The sequence below is a fragment of the Suricata suricatta genome, chromosome 17 (assembly GCF_006229205.1).
Source record: "Suricata suricatta isolate VVHF042 chromosome 17, meerkat_22Aug2017_6uvM2_HiC, whole genome shotgun sequence".
In the NCBI taxonomy this organism is placed as follows: domain Eukaryota; kingdom Metazoa; phylum Chordata; class Mammalia; order Carnivora; family Herpestidae; genus Suricata; species Suricata suricatta.
The window spans coordinates 26,461,738-26,478,685 of NC_043716.1; the positions used below are offsets into that span (position 1 = coordinate 26,461,738).

At 38.7% G+C, this 16,948-nt stretch overlaps 1 protein-coding gene across 1 annotated transcript in view; it reads right to left on the reverse strand.

Moving 5' to 3' along the window:
• PPM1E (protein phosphatase, Mg2+/Mn2+ dependent 1E) overlaps positions 1–14,150 on the reverse strand; it is a 208,142-nt gene extending 193,992 nt beyond the window's left edge. The window contains exon 1 of the mRNA XM_029929266.1: positions 13,555–14,150. Coding sequence (XP_029785126.1) covers positions 13,555–14,012 — 458 coding nt within the window. The 5' untranslated portion in view covers positions 14,013–14,150. The remainder of the gene's footprint in view (positions 1–13,554) is intronic.
• Between the last annotated feature and the right edge of the window lie 2,798 nt (positions 14,151–16,948).

Here is a 16,948-nt window from a genome sequence, read left to right on the forward strand (position 1 = left end):
ATCTAGCAAGCCTAAGAAGAGTGGAGAATGTTGTCCGAAGTTTTTAGGAGCCAGTCTTTAGAAAGGGCATATCTTACGATTCTTTTTATTTTCCACTGAACAGAATGCAAGTCATGTTGGCACCACCTATGGCCCACATTTCACAGCAAACAGAACTGAGAACAACTCTCTACTATGGGAAAAAGAACACAAAACTTTAGGGGCGCCTGGGTGACTTGGTCAGTTAAGCATCCAGCTTCAGGGCTTCAGCTCAAGTCATGATCTCACAGTTCGTGGGTTCAAGCCTTGCGTTGGGCTCTATGCTGACAGCTCAGAGCCTGGAGCCTGCTTCAGATTCTGTGTTTCCCTCTCTCTCTGCCCTCCCCTGCTTGCGCTGTCTCTCTGTCTCTCAAAAACACACACACACACAAAACTTTGGTGGAGAGCTGGCATTCTCTGTCCTACAAATAATTCCAGTTTGGATGTATCTCCTTATGCATATGTTTAGAGATTTCTTGGATATATACCTAAAAGTGGGATTGTCAGATTGAATTACTTAAACTTTTATTTTGTTAGTTAGATATTGCCAAATTACTGTCCAACTTCATTGTATGAGAGGTTTGGGTTATTAGTGTTCTCACTAATATTCGAACTGCCATACCAGTCAGCTTATATTTTTACACAGCTGCGTGCCATTAATGTCACTGAACTATGATGGAAAGAGAATACGTCTAGTTGACTGGCATTTTGGAAGAGGACACTTGCCTAAAAGTCTAGACCAGTGCTGTCCAAAAGGAGTATAATTGAACCACATATATAATTGGAAATTTGGCTACTGCATTTTAAAAATTGAAAAGATAGGTGAATTTAGTTTAAATAATTTAGTTAACCAAATACTGTATATCCAGATATATATCAAAATAGGTTACCATTTAAACATGTAATCAATATTAAAATATTATTGAGATATTTTAATATTTAAAATTATTTTAGAGAGAGAATGTGAGCAGAGGAGAGGGGCTCAGAGAAAGAGAGAGAGAGAGAGAAACTTAAGCAGGTGGGCTTGATCCCACGACCTTGGGATCATGGCCTGATCTGAAATCAAGAGTTAGATGCTTTTAACTGACTGAAACCCAGGAGCCTAAAGAAATTATCATTTTTATACTGAGTTTTCAAAATCCTGTGTATCTTTTGCACTTATAGCACATTTGACTTTAGAATATCGTATTTCAAATATTTAGTAGCCATATCAGGCTAATGACTATATTGAATTGCACAAGTTTAGACTTAATAACAAAAACTTTAATTCTAAATGACGTATCCGCCATTTAATTTCAGAGTCACATTTAAATGGGTTCTCCAATCACCAAGTACATCTTTATTTAGCCTTTGGAGGAATAGCAAGCTGAATTTATTTTTCTTAGATTTCTTTCTAAAATGAGAGAATATAATCTGATTTAGATTACTGAATGGTTAACTTCTCACAGAGTATGTGGGATGATAGTTTTCTGTTATTCTCTGTTGTTGTGTAATGTGTTACTAAACAACGCCTGTTGTTATTTTACAGTTTGACACAGGTCAGAAGTCCAGGGATGTTCCACTAGGTTCTCTGCTTAAGGTCTCAAATCAAGACCAAAGTGTTGTCCAGACTGGATTTATCTGGAGGCTCAAGGGAATGCTCCACTTCCCAAGCTTATTCAGGCTGTTAACAGAATCTAGATCCTCAGGAAAGATCTGAGGTCCCTATTTCCTTGGTGGCTCTCAGGTGGGGGCTGATTATGATTCCTAGAAGCCAGCCACCCACATTCCTTCTCACAGAACCCTCTTCATTTTCAAACCACTAATGACACCTCAAAATCCTTCTCATTCTTCAAATTTCCTTGGCCTCCCTTGCGGCCTGCCAGAGAAAGCTGTCTGCTTTAAGGACTCATTTGATCATATCAGATCCACTGAGAATCTCCCTATTTTAAGATCAACTTGCCATCGAACGCAATCACAGGAATGATATTTCATTAGTCTCCACAGATTTTAGCAGTTAAGAGTGGGGCATCTTTGAGGAACCATTTTAGTAAATTTTCATACTACAGAAGAGAGGCAGTATGGCAGAGCATTTAATTATTTTGTTTAAAGGTCTTTTACGTCCACTACATGAAAGAAAAATACTCTGTCCATTTCTTTTTGTCTCCATTTCCACTAGCCTGGTCCAAGTTTTCATCAACTCTTCCTTAGCTTCCTGTTGTAGTACTCTAAATTATTTTTACTTCCACATTTTCCTCCCATCCATCGGTTTTCCATACAGCAATTGTCTGACCTTATCTTGACCTGGCTCTGTTTGTGCGCAATTACTATGTTTCAATCACAGTGGGCTTCATTTAGTTTTCAGAATCTGCCATGCTCTGCCCTGAGGGCTGAGGAGCTTTTGTTTTCTTAGCCCAAGTTGCTTTTCCCCTTTTTCCAACTGCCCAACTCAACCATTAGGTTTAAAGTATCTCTTTCTCATAGAGCTGTTTCCTTACCTGTGGTCTAAATTAAGTCTTGTTTTTTGTTTTCCTTGCATCGTTTTTCTTTAGATCCATCTATCACAATTTGTATATATGCATGCCTTAGTTGTTTAATGTATCTTCTCCAGAATGAGGGCAAGAGATAAAGAATGTTTTTTTGTTCTTTTTGTATCCAGCATCTAGTACACATCCTGGCCCATAGTAGGCAGTTATTTGTTGAATAATGAATGAATCGTCAACTTTTTCTCTGCTTGATCTAACAGTTTGTTTCCTTTCCAGATTTTTAGACGCCTTTTCTCATTCTCTTCTATCTCTTTGTTATTATTTTCTTCTGTGGCTCTCCTCTGAAGAGTAGAGGAGCTTGGTTTCCTATTTTATGTTATTTTTGGTATATATGTTAACATTTTCAACTAGCTGTAGCAATGTTTACAGTTCTCATGATTAACACTCCACAGTTTTGCAAATGAACATTTTCATGGACTTAAAATAATTTTCATGTGAATTCTTTGAGAATATTGTGAACAATGAAAAATTCAAATAATAATAATAATAATAATAATAATAATAGTAGAGAGAGAGAAGAATGAGCTAGTTAAAAGATTGAGAGGATTCTTAATTCCTTGTGTGTATTTTCGCTCAAGGCTTTACCTTCTGGTGTGTAGGTCTGAGAAGGACCAGTCCATTATTTCCTATTTTAATTTAAGTCATCAAGGAAAAAGAATAAAAGAACCAATCTGTAGTTAGAAACATCAAACATATTTTTTTTCCTAGTGACTTGATTCCATAATGCTGTATAACAATTCCCACAGAAACATTATAATTCTTGTCTGGTATGGATTTCAAGTATTTGACCTACTTAGCACAAGATACAACCTCTGGTCTTTGATCTTACATAGGAATTTCTTATTCACATTTTTCTACTTTGTGAATCTAAAAATAAAAACAAAAACAAAAAACTGCTTTTTAATAAACCTATTTTTTTATAATTATATTGTGCTACAGCTAATATTCACCTTTGCATTAAAAAAAACAAGCAACAAAAAACAAAATGTAATGTCTTTCAGGTGATAGGTATAGTATTTGTAAAATTGTGTTTGAGGTATGTGATACATAAAATTCTTTCACAGGCCAAAACTCTAGAGGGCAGGAATCATGTTGTGAACATGTTCTTATTGAACCTATAAGTTAATGAAGTAAATATGAGAGGTGACCATCATTCATTAAATCAGGCTATCACTTATTTTGCAATAGCGATGACCTCTCAAGTTTTGAGATTTGATTTCTGGCAATTGTGAATATTTATTAGTTCTTAGAGCCTTTGTTTAAGGCAGTTTATAAATATAGTCTCATCTGTTACTTGGATTTGTAATATTCACAATCTACTTCTATACAATTAGAAGAATAAAAATATCTTCAACTTTTCAAGGTCATGGAAAGTTAACTGCATTTAGAAACAATTTTCAGTTTTGTAAAACAGATAAATATGAATTTGCATTTAAATGCTCTTTGCCAGGATATTATCTCATCTTGGATTGGTAACTATAAATGTCTTTCTGTAAGACTTAGTTAACAATGTAAACCTGCAGAGAATCGGCATTGTCTGCACCTGAAACAATAATGGTGGAACTAGTGGTAGTTATAAGTTGCTCCTGTTTCTTTTGTTGCTACTACATTTATTGAGAGCTTGTCCAAGCACTATTTTATTTGATATTAGGTTCTGTTATTAACCTGTTTTGCAGATGTGACAGCCAAGGCACAGAAAATTTTAAAAACTTTCTCAAGTTTTCACTATTAGTGAAATTAGAAACAACCCAAATGTCTGTCAGTAGATTGGATAAATAAGCCATAGTACAATCAGACAATGAATGCTATACAGTAGCTAAAGTGAAAAAAAACCTAGATCTCTATGTATCAACACAAACAAACCTTTTTTATTTCGTATACTTTATATATATATATATATATATATACACATTTTTTTTACTGTTTTTATTTTTGAGAGAGAGAGACAGCATGAGCAGGGGAGGGTCAGAGAGAGGAGGAGTCACAGGATCTGAAGACAGGCTCCAGGCTCTGAGCTAGTGGTCAGCACAGAGCCCAACGCAGGGCTCGAACCCACCAACCGTGAAATCATGACCTGAGCCGAAGTCGGAAGCCGGACACTTAACCAACTGAGCCACCCAGGTGCCCCAAACAAATCTTTTTTAAAAGTCTCAAGATAACTAGTTATAAAAACAAAAACAAAATAAAAGCCCAGCATATATTGAGACCATACAAGTTCATGTGTAGTAAAAATATAAAAATACAAAACAGAAGGATATAAGAATCCTCAGATTACCTTTGGGAAAGAGGAAACGGGTTCAGAGAAGAGAGTGAAAACAAAGTCTTCAATTCTGTATGAAATGTTTCATTTCTTTAAAATAATCCTATTTACGATAATTTGTTGAAACTGAATGATGGGTATGTGATTATTTGCCTTATTACTCTATTTGGTAAATATTTAAAGAATTTCATAATACCAAAAAAAATCCTTTTTAAATATATATCTGCTTAGAGGGTAAACTAAAAAAACCTTGTTAGAGGACATTTTAAAACTATGAATCAAATGCCTTAAATATGTATAGAGGTTTTAACACAGTCCCAACACTAGAAATACGCTCTAAGAAAATTAAAAGTTTACTCAAAGTTTGAGCATCACAGTACTCTTAGAGTAACCAAAAACTGGTTAACGCCTAAAATGTCTGATAGAATTGTGATTAAATTACTGAATGTTCATTTTAAAGTTCCATAGGATATAATGGAAGATGGGGTAAGATGTCTGGAGGTTAGGATGAAACAAGACTGGCCACAAACTGATCACTGCTAAGGGTGGGTGAGGAGTACATTATTTTTCATATACTTAAAATTTTCTATAATAAAAAGTTTTATAACACATCAAAATTTACTGTTTATTTTTTATCTTTAAGTTTTTAAAAAACAGTTTAAAATAGTAAGAACTAGGTTTTTATTTTTGTAATCCTTTTTTATTTTTAATTTATTTTTATTTTTAATGTTTATTTATTTTTGAGAAAGAGGCAGAGAGCAAGGTGGGAGGGGCAGAGAGAGAGGGAAACACAGAATCTGAGGTAGGCTCCAAGCTCTAAGCTGTCAGCACAGAACCAAATACAGGGCTCGAACCTACAAACTGTGAGATCAGGACCTGAGCTGAAGTCAGGCACTCAACCGACTGGGCTACCCAGATTACCAGGCACCCAGAACTATCTTTTTTGTTAAATCTCAGCTCATTCACTGGATCAGCAAATATTTATTGTGCGTTATACATGTACCTCTCAATATTAACCTATTGATTATTGCAAATGCCTCCAGACAGTTGCTCAGGCACTCTACCAAAATATTTGGAGCACCATGAACCTCCTCCCCCAAGTGTGTATACTTTTCTCTCTCTCACCCCAACCATATAGATAGATAGATAGATAGATAGATAGATAGATAGATAGAAAGAAAGAATACCTGTATACATATGGAATATCTGTATATGTACACAGATATTTATAAATTACATGCTTACACATACGCACATTTGCACACACACACAATTCTCACCAGTAATATTTTTTTAAGTGGGCTCCATGCCCAATGTGGGGCCTGAACTCATGATCCTAAGAGTCACAAGCTCTATCAACTGAGCTAGCCAGTCACCCCTCACCAGTAATATCTGGGTATTTCTTGGAATAACCTGTATTTCATTATTTCACATAATCTACTTAATAAGTCCATTCTTGTTGATTTCTAATCAGATAGGATATTCTCTTTTTTTTTTATCTTAGGTAACTAAGTATGGGAGATATTAACTAAGTAAGTATGGGAAATATTATATTTAACCCATAATTTCTTTGCAAGAGTTTTTAGTTTATTTTGCTGGTATTTTTAAAGCCAAATATCCATCTTGTGAGGGTTAATTTTGTTGAAACCAGGAAATATACTAAATCCATCTAGTCAATGTAGGTAAACTGCAATACTTCATAACATTCTGAAAAATGGGGAGGGAGGGTGTCAGTGTTGACTCTTCTAACCTGTGAAACTTGCATTTCATCAGTATACCTCATTTACCATGCTTGACATAAAATCAGCTGTCACACAGAACTGCCCATCTAAATCAACACATCAAGTATTAATAGCACTTAAATTCACATTTTGTATACAAGTAAATAGATTTTAATATTTTCTTCTTTTGCCCCAGTGGATTATTTTGGGTACACCTCACTTTGAGAACCACTGCTCTATAAAAAACACGTATTTGTTGACAAAAAAAATAATGAATCAAATAAAAAACCCACATATTTGTTGACAAAAAAATAATAATGAATCAAACAAGTGCTACAAAAGGAATAAGCACTGGGTATTCTAGAGGAGCACATGGAAAAGACACTTAAGTCATTCATGAATGTGGGGATGGTGAATAAGCTGTTGTTAAATGGAGACTTAAAGAATGGGTAAGAGGGGCGCCTGGGTGGCTCAGACAGTTAAGCCTCCGACTTTGGCTCAGGTCATTATCTCATGGTTTGTGGGTTCTAGTCCTGCGTCAGGCTCTGTGTTGACAGCTCAGAGCCTGAAGCCTGCTTCATATTCTGTATCTCCCTCTCTCTATGCACCTCCCCCACTCATGCTCTGTTTCTAATAAATAAACATTAAAAAAATAAAAAAAATTAAAAAAGAGATTGGATTGGGCAGGGTGGGAGTCGGTGTGCATGGTATTCCAGGCAGAAGGAATAGTGTATTATAGGCAAAGGTAAGACTAAACATAGCACATTCAAGCTAATATATTAGTAATCTAAAATAGCTGTAGTTTCTAGAACTACAGAGGTGGGATGGAGTCAGTGGACAGTGATTCAGAGATGAGACTGATGGGAAAGGATTATAAGGCCTTCTTTGGATTTTATCTGAAGGGCAATGGAGAGATAAGTAATGAAAGTATACAGTAAAGAACTTGGCCTTGCCCAGAGAGGTCTGGCCTTTGTCTGTGGCTCCCAGGAGGTAACCTCTAAACCCTGGAATTTCTGGAGTAATGGGAATGCCTTCATTATTTATGATGGGCCCTTAGGATCACTTGGTATAAGCCTGACTTCCAGTTCAACCAATCAATAAATCTCAATAAAAACTCTGGACACCAGGGCCTCTGGCTGGCTCAGTTGGATGAGGGTGCGACTCTTGATCTCGGGGTCATGAGTTCAAGTCCCACCCTGGGTATAGAGATTACTTAAGTAAATGAAACTTAAAAAATGAAACAAACAAACAAATAAAACCTTTGGACACTGAAGCTCAGGTAAGCTTCTTGGGCTGGAATAATCTAGCTGTTATTATCACACATCAATCCTGGAAAGGGGAGCACATTCCTGAAGACAACAGAAGTTTCACATTTGAAACTCTCCTAGATTGTGTCGATGCATATCTTCCTTTGGCTGGTCCTAATTTGTTTTCTGGGTTTTTTTTAATTTTGTTTTTAAGGTTATATTTTTTTGAGAGAGACAGACAAACAGGTAAAGGGAGGGGGGGGAGAGGGAGAGAGAGAGAGAGAGAGAGAGAGAGAGAGAGAGAGAGAGAGAGAGAGAGAGAGAGAGAATCCCAAGCAGGCTCCACAACATCAGCACAGAGCTGGACACGGGGCTCCAACTCACGAACCATGAAATCATAACCTGAGCTGAAATCAAGAGTCAAGTGCTTGGGGCGTCTGACTGGTCAGTTGGTTAAATGTCTAACTTTGACTCAGGTCATGATCTCACAGTTTGTGAGTTTGAGCCCTGCCTGGGTTCAGTACAGACAGCTTGGAACCTGTAGCCTGCTTTGGGTTCTCTGTCTCTCTCTCTCTGCCTCTCCCCTGCCTCTGCTCTTTCTCTCTAAAAAATAAACAAATATTTTAAAATTTTTTTTAAAAGAAAAAGAAAAGAAAAAGCCAGATGCTTAATTAACCACTGAGCCATCTAGGCACCCCTTGCTTTTTGTTTGAAGAGTCTTAAGCAATCTCTACACTCAACCTTCGGGCTGAAACTTACAACCCCGAGATTAAAAGTCACATGATTTACAGACTAAGCCAGCCAGGTGCCCCTGGCTGGTTGTAATTTGTAACTTTTCTCTATAATGAACAATATCCATTAGTACAATAGCCTTCAGGGAGTTCTATGAGTCTTTCTAGTAAGTTATCAAATCTAGGGGTGGTTTTGAGAAATTCCTAAACTTACAGTTGATGTCAGAAGTGAGGGTGGTCTTATGCGGTCTCTTCCATCTAATCCTAGAGTTGGACCCTAACTTCTTGCAGCTGGGGTCAGAAGTCCTGGGCAGAGTTGGTGGTCTGAAGGACTGTGCCTTTAATTTCTCAGTCTAACTCTGATAAAAGAGTAAAAATGTTCAAGCAGTAGGTGACAATTAAACAATCTACATAATATAGATTCTAGAGGAATCACTTTGGCTATACTGGGGAGAATATACTGGAGAAGAGTGAGATTGGCAAAAGCTGACAATGACCATGGGAATGGAGAAGGACATATCTATGAGATGTTTACAAGGCAAAATGATTGAATGTGAGGGGTGAGAAAAAGAGAAATCAGGAAAGGACCCACCAGAAAGAGAATCAAATTTTAGTTTCGGGGTTTTTTTTTTAATGGTTTTTTTTTTTTCCAGAGACAGCACGAGCAGGGTAGGGTCAGAGAGAGAGAGATAACATTTACTAATTTTGATCCAGAAAGAGCATGAGCGAGTAAGGGAGGAGCACAGAGTGGATAAGAGGTTCCCAAGCAGGCTCCGAGATGTCAGCACAGAGCCTAATTAATGCACGGTTCAATCCCACAGCCATGAGATCACAACCTGAGCTGACATCAAGAGTTGGGTGCTTAACCAACTAAGCCATCCAAGCACCCCTATTTATTACATACTAATAAGAAAAAATGTGTAGTTTTAAATGAATGATATTATAAAACTTGCATCTGTGTATTTTTTCTATATATATGTAAAAGTGAGACAAAGTTTAATAATTTCTGACCTATCTCAAACTTATTAAATGTTTCAGGGGCGCCTGGGTGGCTCAGTTAAGTGAAGTCAGTCAACCGACACCAGCTCAGGTCATAATCTCACAGTTCATGGGTTCGAGCCCCACATCAGGCTCTGTGCTGACAGCTCAGAGCTTAGAGCCTGCTTCAGATTCTGTGTCTCCCTCTCTGTCTCTGCCCCTCCCCTGCTCGCACTCTGTCTCTGTCTCAAAAATAAATAAACATTAAAAAAAAAAAATGTTTCACATAATTCACTATAACTGAATTATTAGTGTCTATAACCAAAGATTTTCTTTTCAAAGCCATTTTAAAAGTGTCCTCCCACCTGTCATTTCTATCTGGAACCACTTAACTTTGCCAGGATGCTGCAGTATCTATTTCCCCATCAAGAAGTCCAATGAGTAACTGAGGAAACAACTGCTCTAAAAACGAATGATATACACCTGTAGTAAAGACGTCAGAGCATGGACTTCTGGATTAAAACAAATGATTTATCCCCAGTATAGTGTAGACAAATAAAATACACAGTATTGACCCATGTAACCTACACATGTAGCCTCATACTCACATCTGCTCTAAGATCAGTCATCTATTTATATTTACTTGCAAACTATTTCAAAGCTATAAAATATCTCATCTCAGAGAGCCCTCATTAACCTCAGAAACTCTAATATTGTCATTAAAAAATGGTTCTAAATCATTGGAATTTTTTATTGACAATAGATCAGTAAAACAGTTCTAAAATATCACATACATTTATTATTGATTATTAAGGTTTAATAAGCTGGATAAAAAGGTTTACATGGTCTCTAAAAAGGTATTTATAGCCCACAACAGAGGTCTTTCTCATCCAAGGAGACTTTTGCTATTTTCAAATTGTTGTTCTTACTCTTTCAAAATGTTACATGTTGTTTTTCTCTAGTAGAGGATATCTAAATATATATTTCCCATTTTGAAAGCAAAAACTTCATCCCAAATACTTCTCTGAAAAACTTTTAAGTTGCTAACTATAACTATTTTGGTCTATTTAAATCTTGAGTCTTTACTAATCTAAATAACTGCATATCTCAAGTTAGTCCTGATTTTATCAAAATGAAGAATATTAACTATATCTGCTGTTTCTAAAATTCTTGAGAAGCAAAATATTGAGAAAAACATTCACTGTCTTTTTTAATCTTCAACCAGTCTATACATAAAACAGTAATGAGAAGATAAGCACCTTTATTTCTTTTCTTCAGAGAATCTTAGTCTGTTTAGTAGCTATGTATTGTATATTTCTAAATTCCTGACACAAAACAAACACTAGAGAGACTTCTAAAACTGGTATTAAGTACAGTGTGATTTTCTTCTTACACTAGTCCCAACTATCAAATTGGTGACTATATAGTTTAGGTAGCTCTATTTAAGAATTTTAGTACTATTTGACAAGTATGACAGTTTTTAAAGCATATTAAGAATTCCCAAAATAAGGAGTGAGTGGTTGAGAAAATATTGGGGGGGGGGGGGAAGCCTTCTCCCAAGTAAGCAATTTCAACATATTTCTTTCCTTTTTTTTTTTTAAGTTTATTTATTTATTTGTGAGAGAGAAAGAGAGAGGGAGAGAGGGAGAGAATCCCAAGCAGGCTCTGCACAGTCAGCTCAGAGCCCAATTCCGGGCTCCATCTCACCAACCAAGAAATCATGACCTGAAGGTAGCCGCTTAACCAACTGAGCCACCCAGGCGCCCCTCAATAGATTTCTAATCAGAATCATTTCAAAATATTTCCTAGGAAACTTGAGGATCCTTCATGTAAAGGAGAGTTGTGTAGTTCAGAGTTTATGTTGAGAAATGTTAGAACTACTTGTACATAACCTGTCATTTGTGATTTTAGATCCACTTTTCTCATCTGTAAAATAAACTGCTTAGACAGAAACATGATCTACCTCTACAGTGTCTTCCAGTATTGACTCTGGTGATGAACTGATGGATTTTCTATTTAAAAAAAAAGCTAAAAGTGTTCATTTAAAAGTATATTTTTTTAACTGTGAGGGTTTTCTTTTTGCTTTTTTTAATCTGTTAAGGATTTTGAAGATACTTTACATAAACAAGCCAGCCATTTTATATCTGAATAAAAATAGGTTAATAGCTTTTGCATAGAACACAGTAAAAATCATGAAATCTTTAACTTAAGGTGAAATAATATTTTCTAACTTTGCTAGTTTTACTTCAAATCCAAACTTCTGTTCTCAAATGGTCATTTTATCATTTGAATACCTTTTCTAATTGTATGTATATTGAAACTAATCTTGCTTCCTTTCCATATGCAAAAACGTATCTACTTACCATCTTACTTATCATTATTACAGATTTCAGTCTTTAAAAAAAATCTTCTTGAATGGCAAATGTTCATGGCTGTTATAAACTAATGACTCCCTTTTTAATGGACCTTCTCTACTGCTTAATTGTGTTTCTTTAATTCTGTCACTGCATTTGTAAAGGTAAGAACTATCAAAATAAAATTAGTCTGATGCTGAGATAAATTCCTCTACTTTGGTAAACATTTCTGTTTTATTTTAAGTAGGAAGTTTTAAGTGTCTTTATTCAGTGTTTATAAATGACATTTCATAAGCCCTTTTCTATGACAGTTTTCAAACAGTAGTTCGAAATACTCTAAAATGTTAATACTGTTTATCCCTAGTGGTGGTATTACACGCCATTTTATTTTTTACATTTCCCAGAAAGCATTATTACTTTGGTAACCGGATAGTATTTCAAAATTAAATTTTAAATAGCTTATAAAGTGTAGGACATCAGCACAGTCCACTTCCACAGCAGATATGTTAAATGTTTTTCCCTATTGATAAACCTCTACTTTAATAGGAAGAATGATTTGATCAGGTGTCTGTTAGGCTGGATGAAGACCTGACAATTACTTTCCAGGCCCTTCTTTTAAGTCAGGGTTTTGAGAAAATCCAAGAAGTGAGTTTGAATTTAATGGCAGTGAATCTTGCAGCAGTAAACTTTTGGGGGGCCAGAATAACACCTTTCATCACAACTGTCAGCAGAATGCCTAGACACTCTCAGGTTTACCGATATTTTCAGATATTTGTCATTATTTCAGAACAATTCCATTTAGAACGAAACGCAATTGTAAACCGTTTCTATTTCAAGCCCATAAAAACCAGAACTGGGATCAAAGGCAAAGCCTCGACCTTTCTATTTTAGACTTTCATCTGTGTAGCTAAGCCATCTGCTTTCTCTCCCCTACCCCATCTACTTAATGGACTGAAAATACTGCACGTAATTGCAATTTTATCAAACCAACCGGACTTTTCCACTTTAACGAATTATGACTCTTTCACCTGAAGCCTCGCTCGTAAAAAATGTGCTTACCCGTCCCTCTCAAATCCTTCCCACTTCCCTCAATTACGAGTTATCAAAAATCTTAAACTAAAACACACTCGGCTTCCGGGGATTAAGCCATCTAAAGACCGCTTAACTTTCAACACTGAGGGAAATCTACTCCAGTCTCTCCTTCTGTGGCTATAAGGCCGGTATTATTATCACTGTTTTTGCGGTTACGCAGGAGGCACCTCGCGGCTCAGCCTAGAAAGGAGTCGCGCTCTCCGCCGCCAAACAACAAGGGACTCAGCCTGGGAAAAGACAGACCCGGGTTGGAGGAAACCTCCAAAAAAGGAGCTGGGAAGAAGAGGGAGCTCGTAAGATTGGAAGAAAGAAGCACGAAAGGGGAAGGGTGTTCGTGAAGTGCAGCAAGAAGTGGGTGGCGAGGTGCGGCGGCAAGAAGGGGCCGGGGCCGGCGGGAGGGCGCCGGGGGCGGCTCCCCGGTCAGGCAGGAGGCTCGGAGGCCGAGGCGGGCGTGGGCAGCTCGCAGCGACCGCCCGAGCCGGAGCGGCTGGGGCGCTTCCAGCGGCGCCAGGCGCGGGTGTGGGGGTGAAAAGAGGAAAAGAGAACAGTTGAGGGGTCGAGAGAGCCGCGTCGAGGCCGATGCGGCGGGGACAGCGGGCCCACCCCCAGCCAAGCCCCGCTACTTAACTATTTGTAGAGCTGCTGCAGGCACAGGTCCAGGCTCTCGCCCTCCACCTCCTCACGGGTGATGCGCTCCGACAGCGGCCGCGGGAGCGGGGGCAGAGGCGGCAGCTGAGGCTGCGGCGGCTGCACGGCCGACTGCCCCCGGGCTGCCGCCGCCTCCTCCTCCTCGCCCTCTGCCGCCGCCACCGCCTCGTCTTCCACCGCCTCCTCTTCGGGCTCGGGGTCTTGCTGGTGGTCTTGCTCCCCCTCCTCCGTCGCGGCTACGGCGGCCGCCTCCTCCCCGGGGTCTTCGACCGAAGCCTCGGCCGCCTCAGCCACTACCAGTTCGGGCTCGGGCTCGGGCTCCAACTCAGGTTCAGGTTCCGGCTCAGGCTCGCCGCCGCCGCACGGTCCGCGAAACTCGCCCAGGAATAGCTCCAGGAAGCGCCGGTAAGTTTTCTCCTCAGGGCTGCAGCCGGCCATCGTTGCTCATGCCCCGGGGCCGACCGGGTAAGTGGGTGGGGGGGGAGTTCAGGAAGGGGAGGGGGTTGCTCTCGAGCCTCGGGCTCCCGCAAAGGCTGTTAACGGCCACACCGGCACGAGCGATCAGCACTAGGTTGCCTGGAGAGGGCTCCCGCAGGCGTGCGCGCCGCCGAACGCGGACGTGCGCGGCCTGGGGGCGGGGGCGGAGCGCGTCGCCCCCTCCCGGGTCTGGAGGGAAAGTTGGTGGCGGGCGCGCGCGCAGGGTCCAGTGGCGGCCCACCCTCCAGCCCTCCGGAGAGCTCAGCCCACGCTGCCTAGAGACTGTCGCCATGGCAACCGGCTCTAATTAAGAATTTCAGGGTCCCTCCCGTCGAGCCCGCGGAGTCGAAAGGACACTCGACTCGACCGCTCTCCAACTCTGCATGCCTTTATTGTATGGATACTCTAGCCTCGAGTGGTTAAGAGTGAACTAAGACGTCTCCAAGTCTAGCTGTTGGTTCCCACTTGGATTGGATTTACCTCAATTTTCCTTATCTGTCCCTGCCTTGCCTTAGCGTAGGTATCTGTTGAAAGATACTACAGTGTCAACACCTTTTGTTGTTGATGACATTAATAAGTAGTTTGGGGGAGGGGGTTATTAAACACCTACCAAGTGGTAGGTTGCTTTGCATATATTCTCTCACTTGATTCTACAAAGAAAGTGGTGTTATCCTCATTTCTCAAAAACAGGAAGCAAGATTAGGTACTTGCTTCAAGGTTTCAAAGCTACCAGCCATGGCATTGTAATCAGAATCCAGGTTGTCAGCTTCCAAAGCCTTCTAGAACCTTTTTCCTTTACTCTTCCTTGCTTCTGAAGAGTCAACACTGCAATATGTCTATAAAGCCTTATTCTTATAGGACTTTATAGTTTACAGTTTTCATCCCTTTAATCCTTACAATAGCACCTTAAGGTGGAAGATAGCATTATCATTATAATTCCATTTTTTTATAGAGGAGAAAACTGAACCATAAAGGCATGGTGACTTTGGTCAAGGTCACACACAAGTGATGCAACAAGGACTAAAATCCAGGTCTTTTCACTGCAAAGCCATTAGTTTCCAGCATGCCAAGACACCCCTCTATAGTCTATGCATAATACATATTACACTTTATTACATAATATATACTTTTTGTACATTTTCTTTGCTCTTCTTCCCCATCTCTTGAGCCTCTTTCTTTCTTAGATTGAAGCTGAAATGACTTCAAATGATCCTAATTTTCTTACCAAACTATACACAAACCTATTATTTTCAAGCCTTATGGGGGGGGTGAGGGAGGGAGAAGCTGTGTTATACAGCTGTATAGATGATAGCATCATTACTGCATACTGCATGTCCATGGCAACATATAATTCAGTAAAAACACAGTGATTCTTTCTCTACTTTGAAAAACATGTTCACAAATTATCCACCCCATCCTCTCCATTTATTGTTTCTGGGTTTCAGTTAGATTTAGGGTCTGAAATACCATTTCTAGTCAGTTATTAATGGCAGAAGAAGGAGTCTCCCTGCCAACTGTTTTCATATAATACTGTATTCTAAATCCCTGACCTGATACTGTTATTTTAAGATTAAGTGGGTTGAGCTCACTAATGTACATAATGGCATCATGTAAAATAGACATCCATTCTTTCTCCTAGCTTGAGATTAAGTAATACATGATAGAAAGTATACAGTGAGTAATGCACATGAGTCCTCTATAACTATTTATTTTTGTCTCAAAAGTAAATGGAAAGACCCAATAAATGTCTGTTTCCAGACAAGCTAAATGTATTTATATGTGTTTTCTTTAAAATATCACCAATGTAGAACAGTTTTCCTATGAAATGCCAAGAAAGCCTTTAAACTCCTCATTTGTCTTTGTTTTCAACCCACCTGTTCATTTCCTTTTCAGAATGTCTGGAAAAGATTGACAAAACTTTTAAGGCTGCAAAACTAAATGTCCACAACTTTACATTCCAACTACTGTTTAATGTCTCAGAATTTGACATGATGTCATTTAGTTCAAGAGTACATAGCTGTCAACTGTAACAATTCATATCAAGCTACACCTTCCTACTTTGTAATGTAGTTGCCTCCCTCATCTAGATGACATTTATTTGTGACATTAATTTATGACTCAACTCACATTATCAAAGGGAAGTGTTAAATGTTGGGGAAACATTACTACTAAGAGTAAAGGAAAAAGCCCACACCTCTATATCACTATAAAAGAGAGGTGTATTTTCTTATATTAATAAAGATATTTCTTCACAAATATGGTTCCTATTGCATTCATTTGACAGAGTAGCTTTGCCAGAAGGTTGCTGACAGCAGTGCTGGGATCTCAGAGCAGCTGTGTAGGACGACTTCACCATTGTCAAGAAGTCTTTTTAGTCATTAGTTTGCATTGCTTTACTTTCCTTTTCAGTTCCTCTTCTCCTACACTTCCCCCAATCCCTTTCTTACTACGCATTAAAAAAATATCAAGGGTATTTACATTATTTGAGGTTTTTTTCTCATAAGAATTGTTCTCCCTCTAACCCTTAGCTCTTTGGAGGAAATGCACAATGTCCTTTCATGGACATTCACAGTAAGGATGATACCTATAAAATTAAAAAAAATTGTTGAGTTTGGCAATTTCTTATCCTATGACCCAGCTATTCCTCTGCCACACACTTACCCACAAGAAATAAAAACATGGCTACCAAACACATATACACACCACAAAAAGAAAACCTTGTACAAAAATATTCACAATAGTTTTATTCATAATATCTCAAATTTGGAAATAACCCAGATGTCCATCAATAGGTGAATAGATAAACAAATTGTGGTGTATTCATACAATAGACTACTACTCGGCAGTAAAAAGAAACTGATAAACACAACATAGATGAATCTCAAAAACATGCTGAG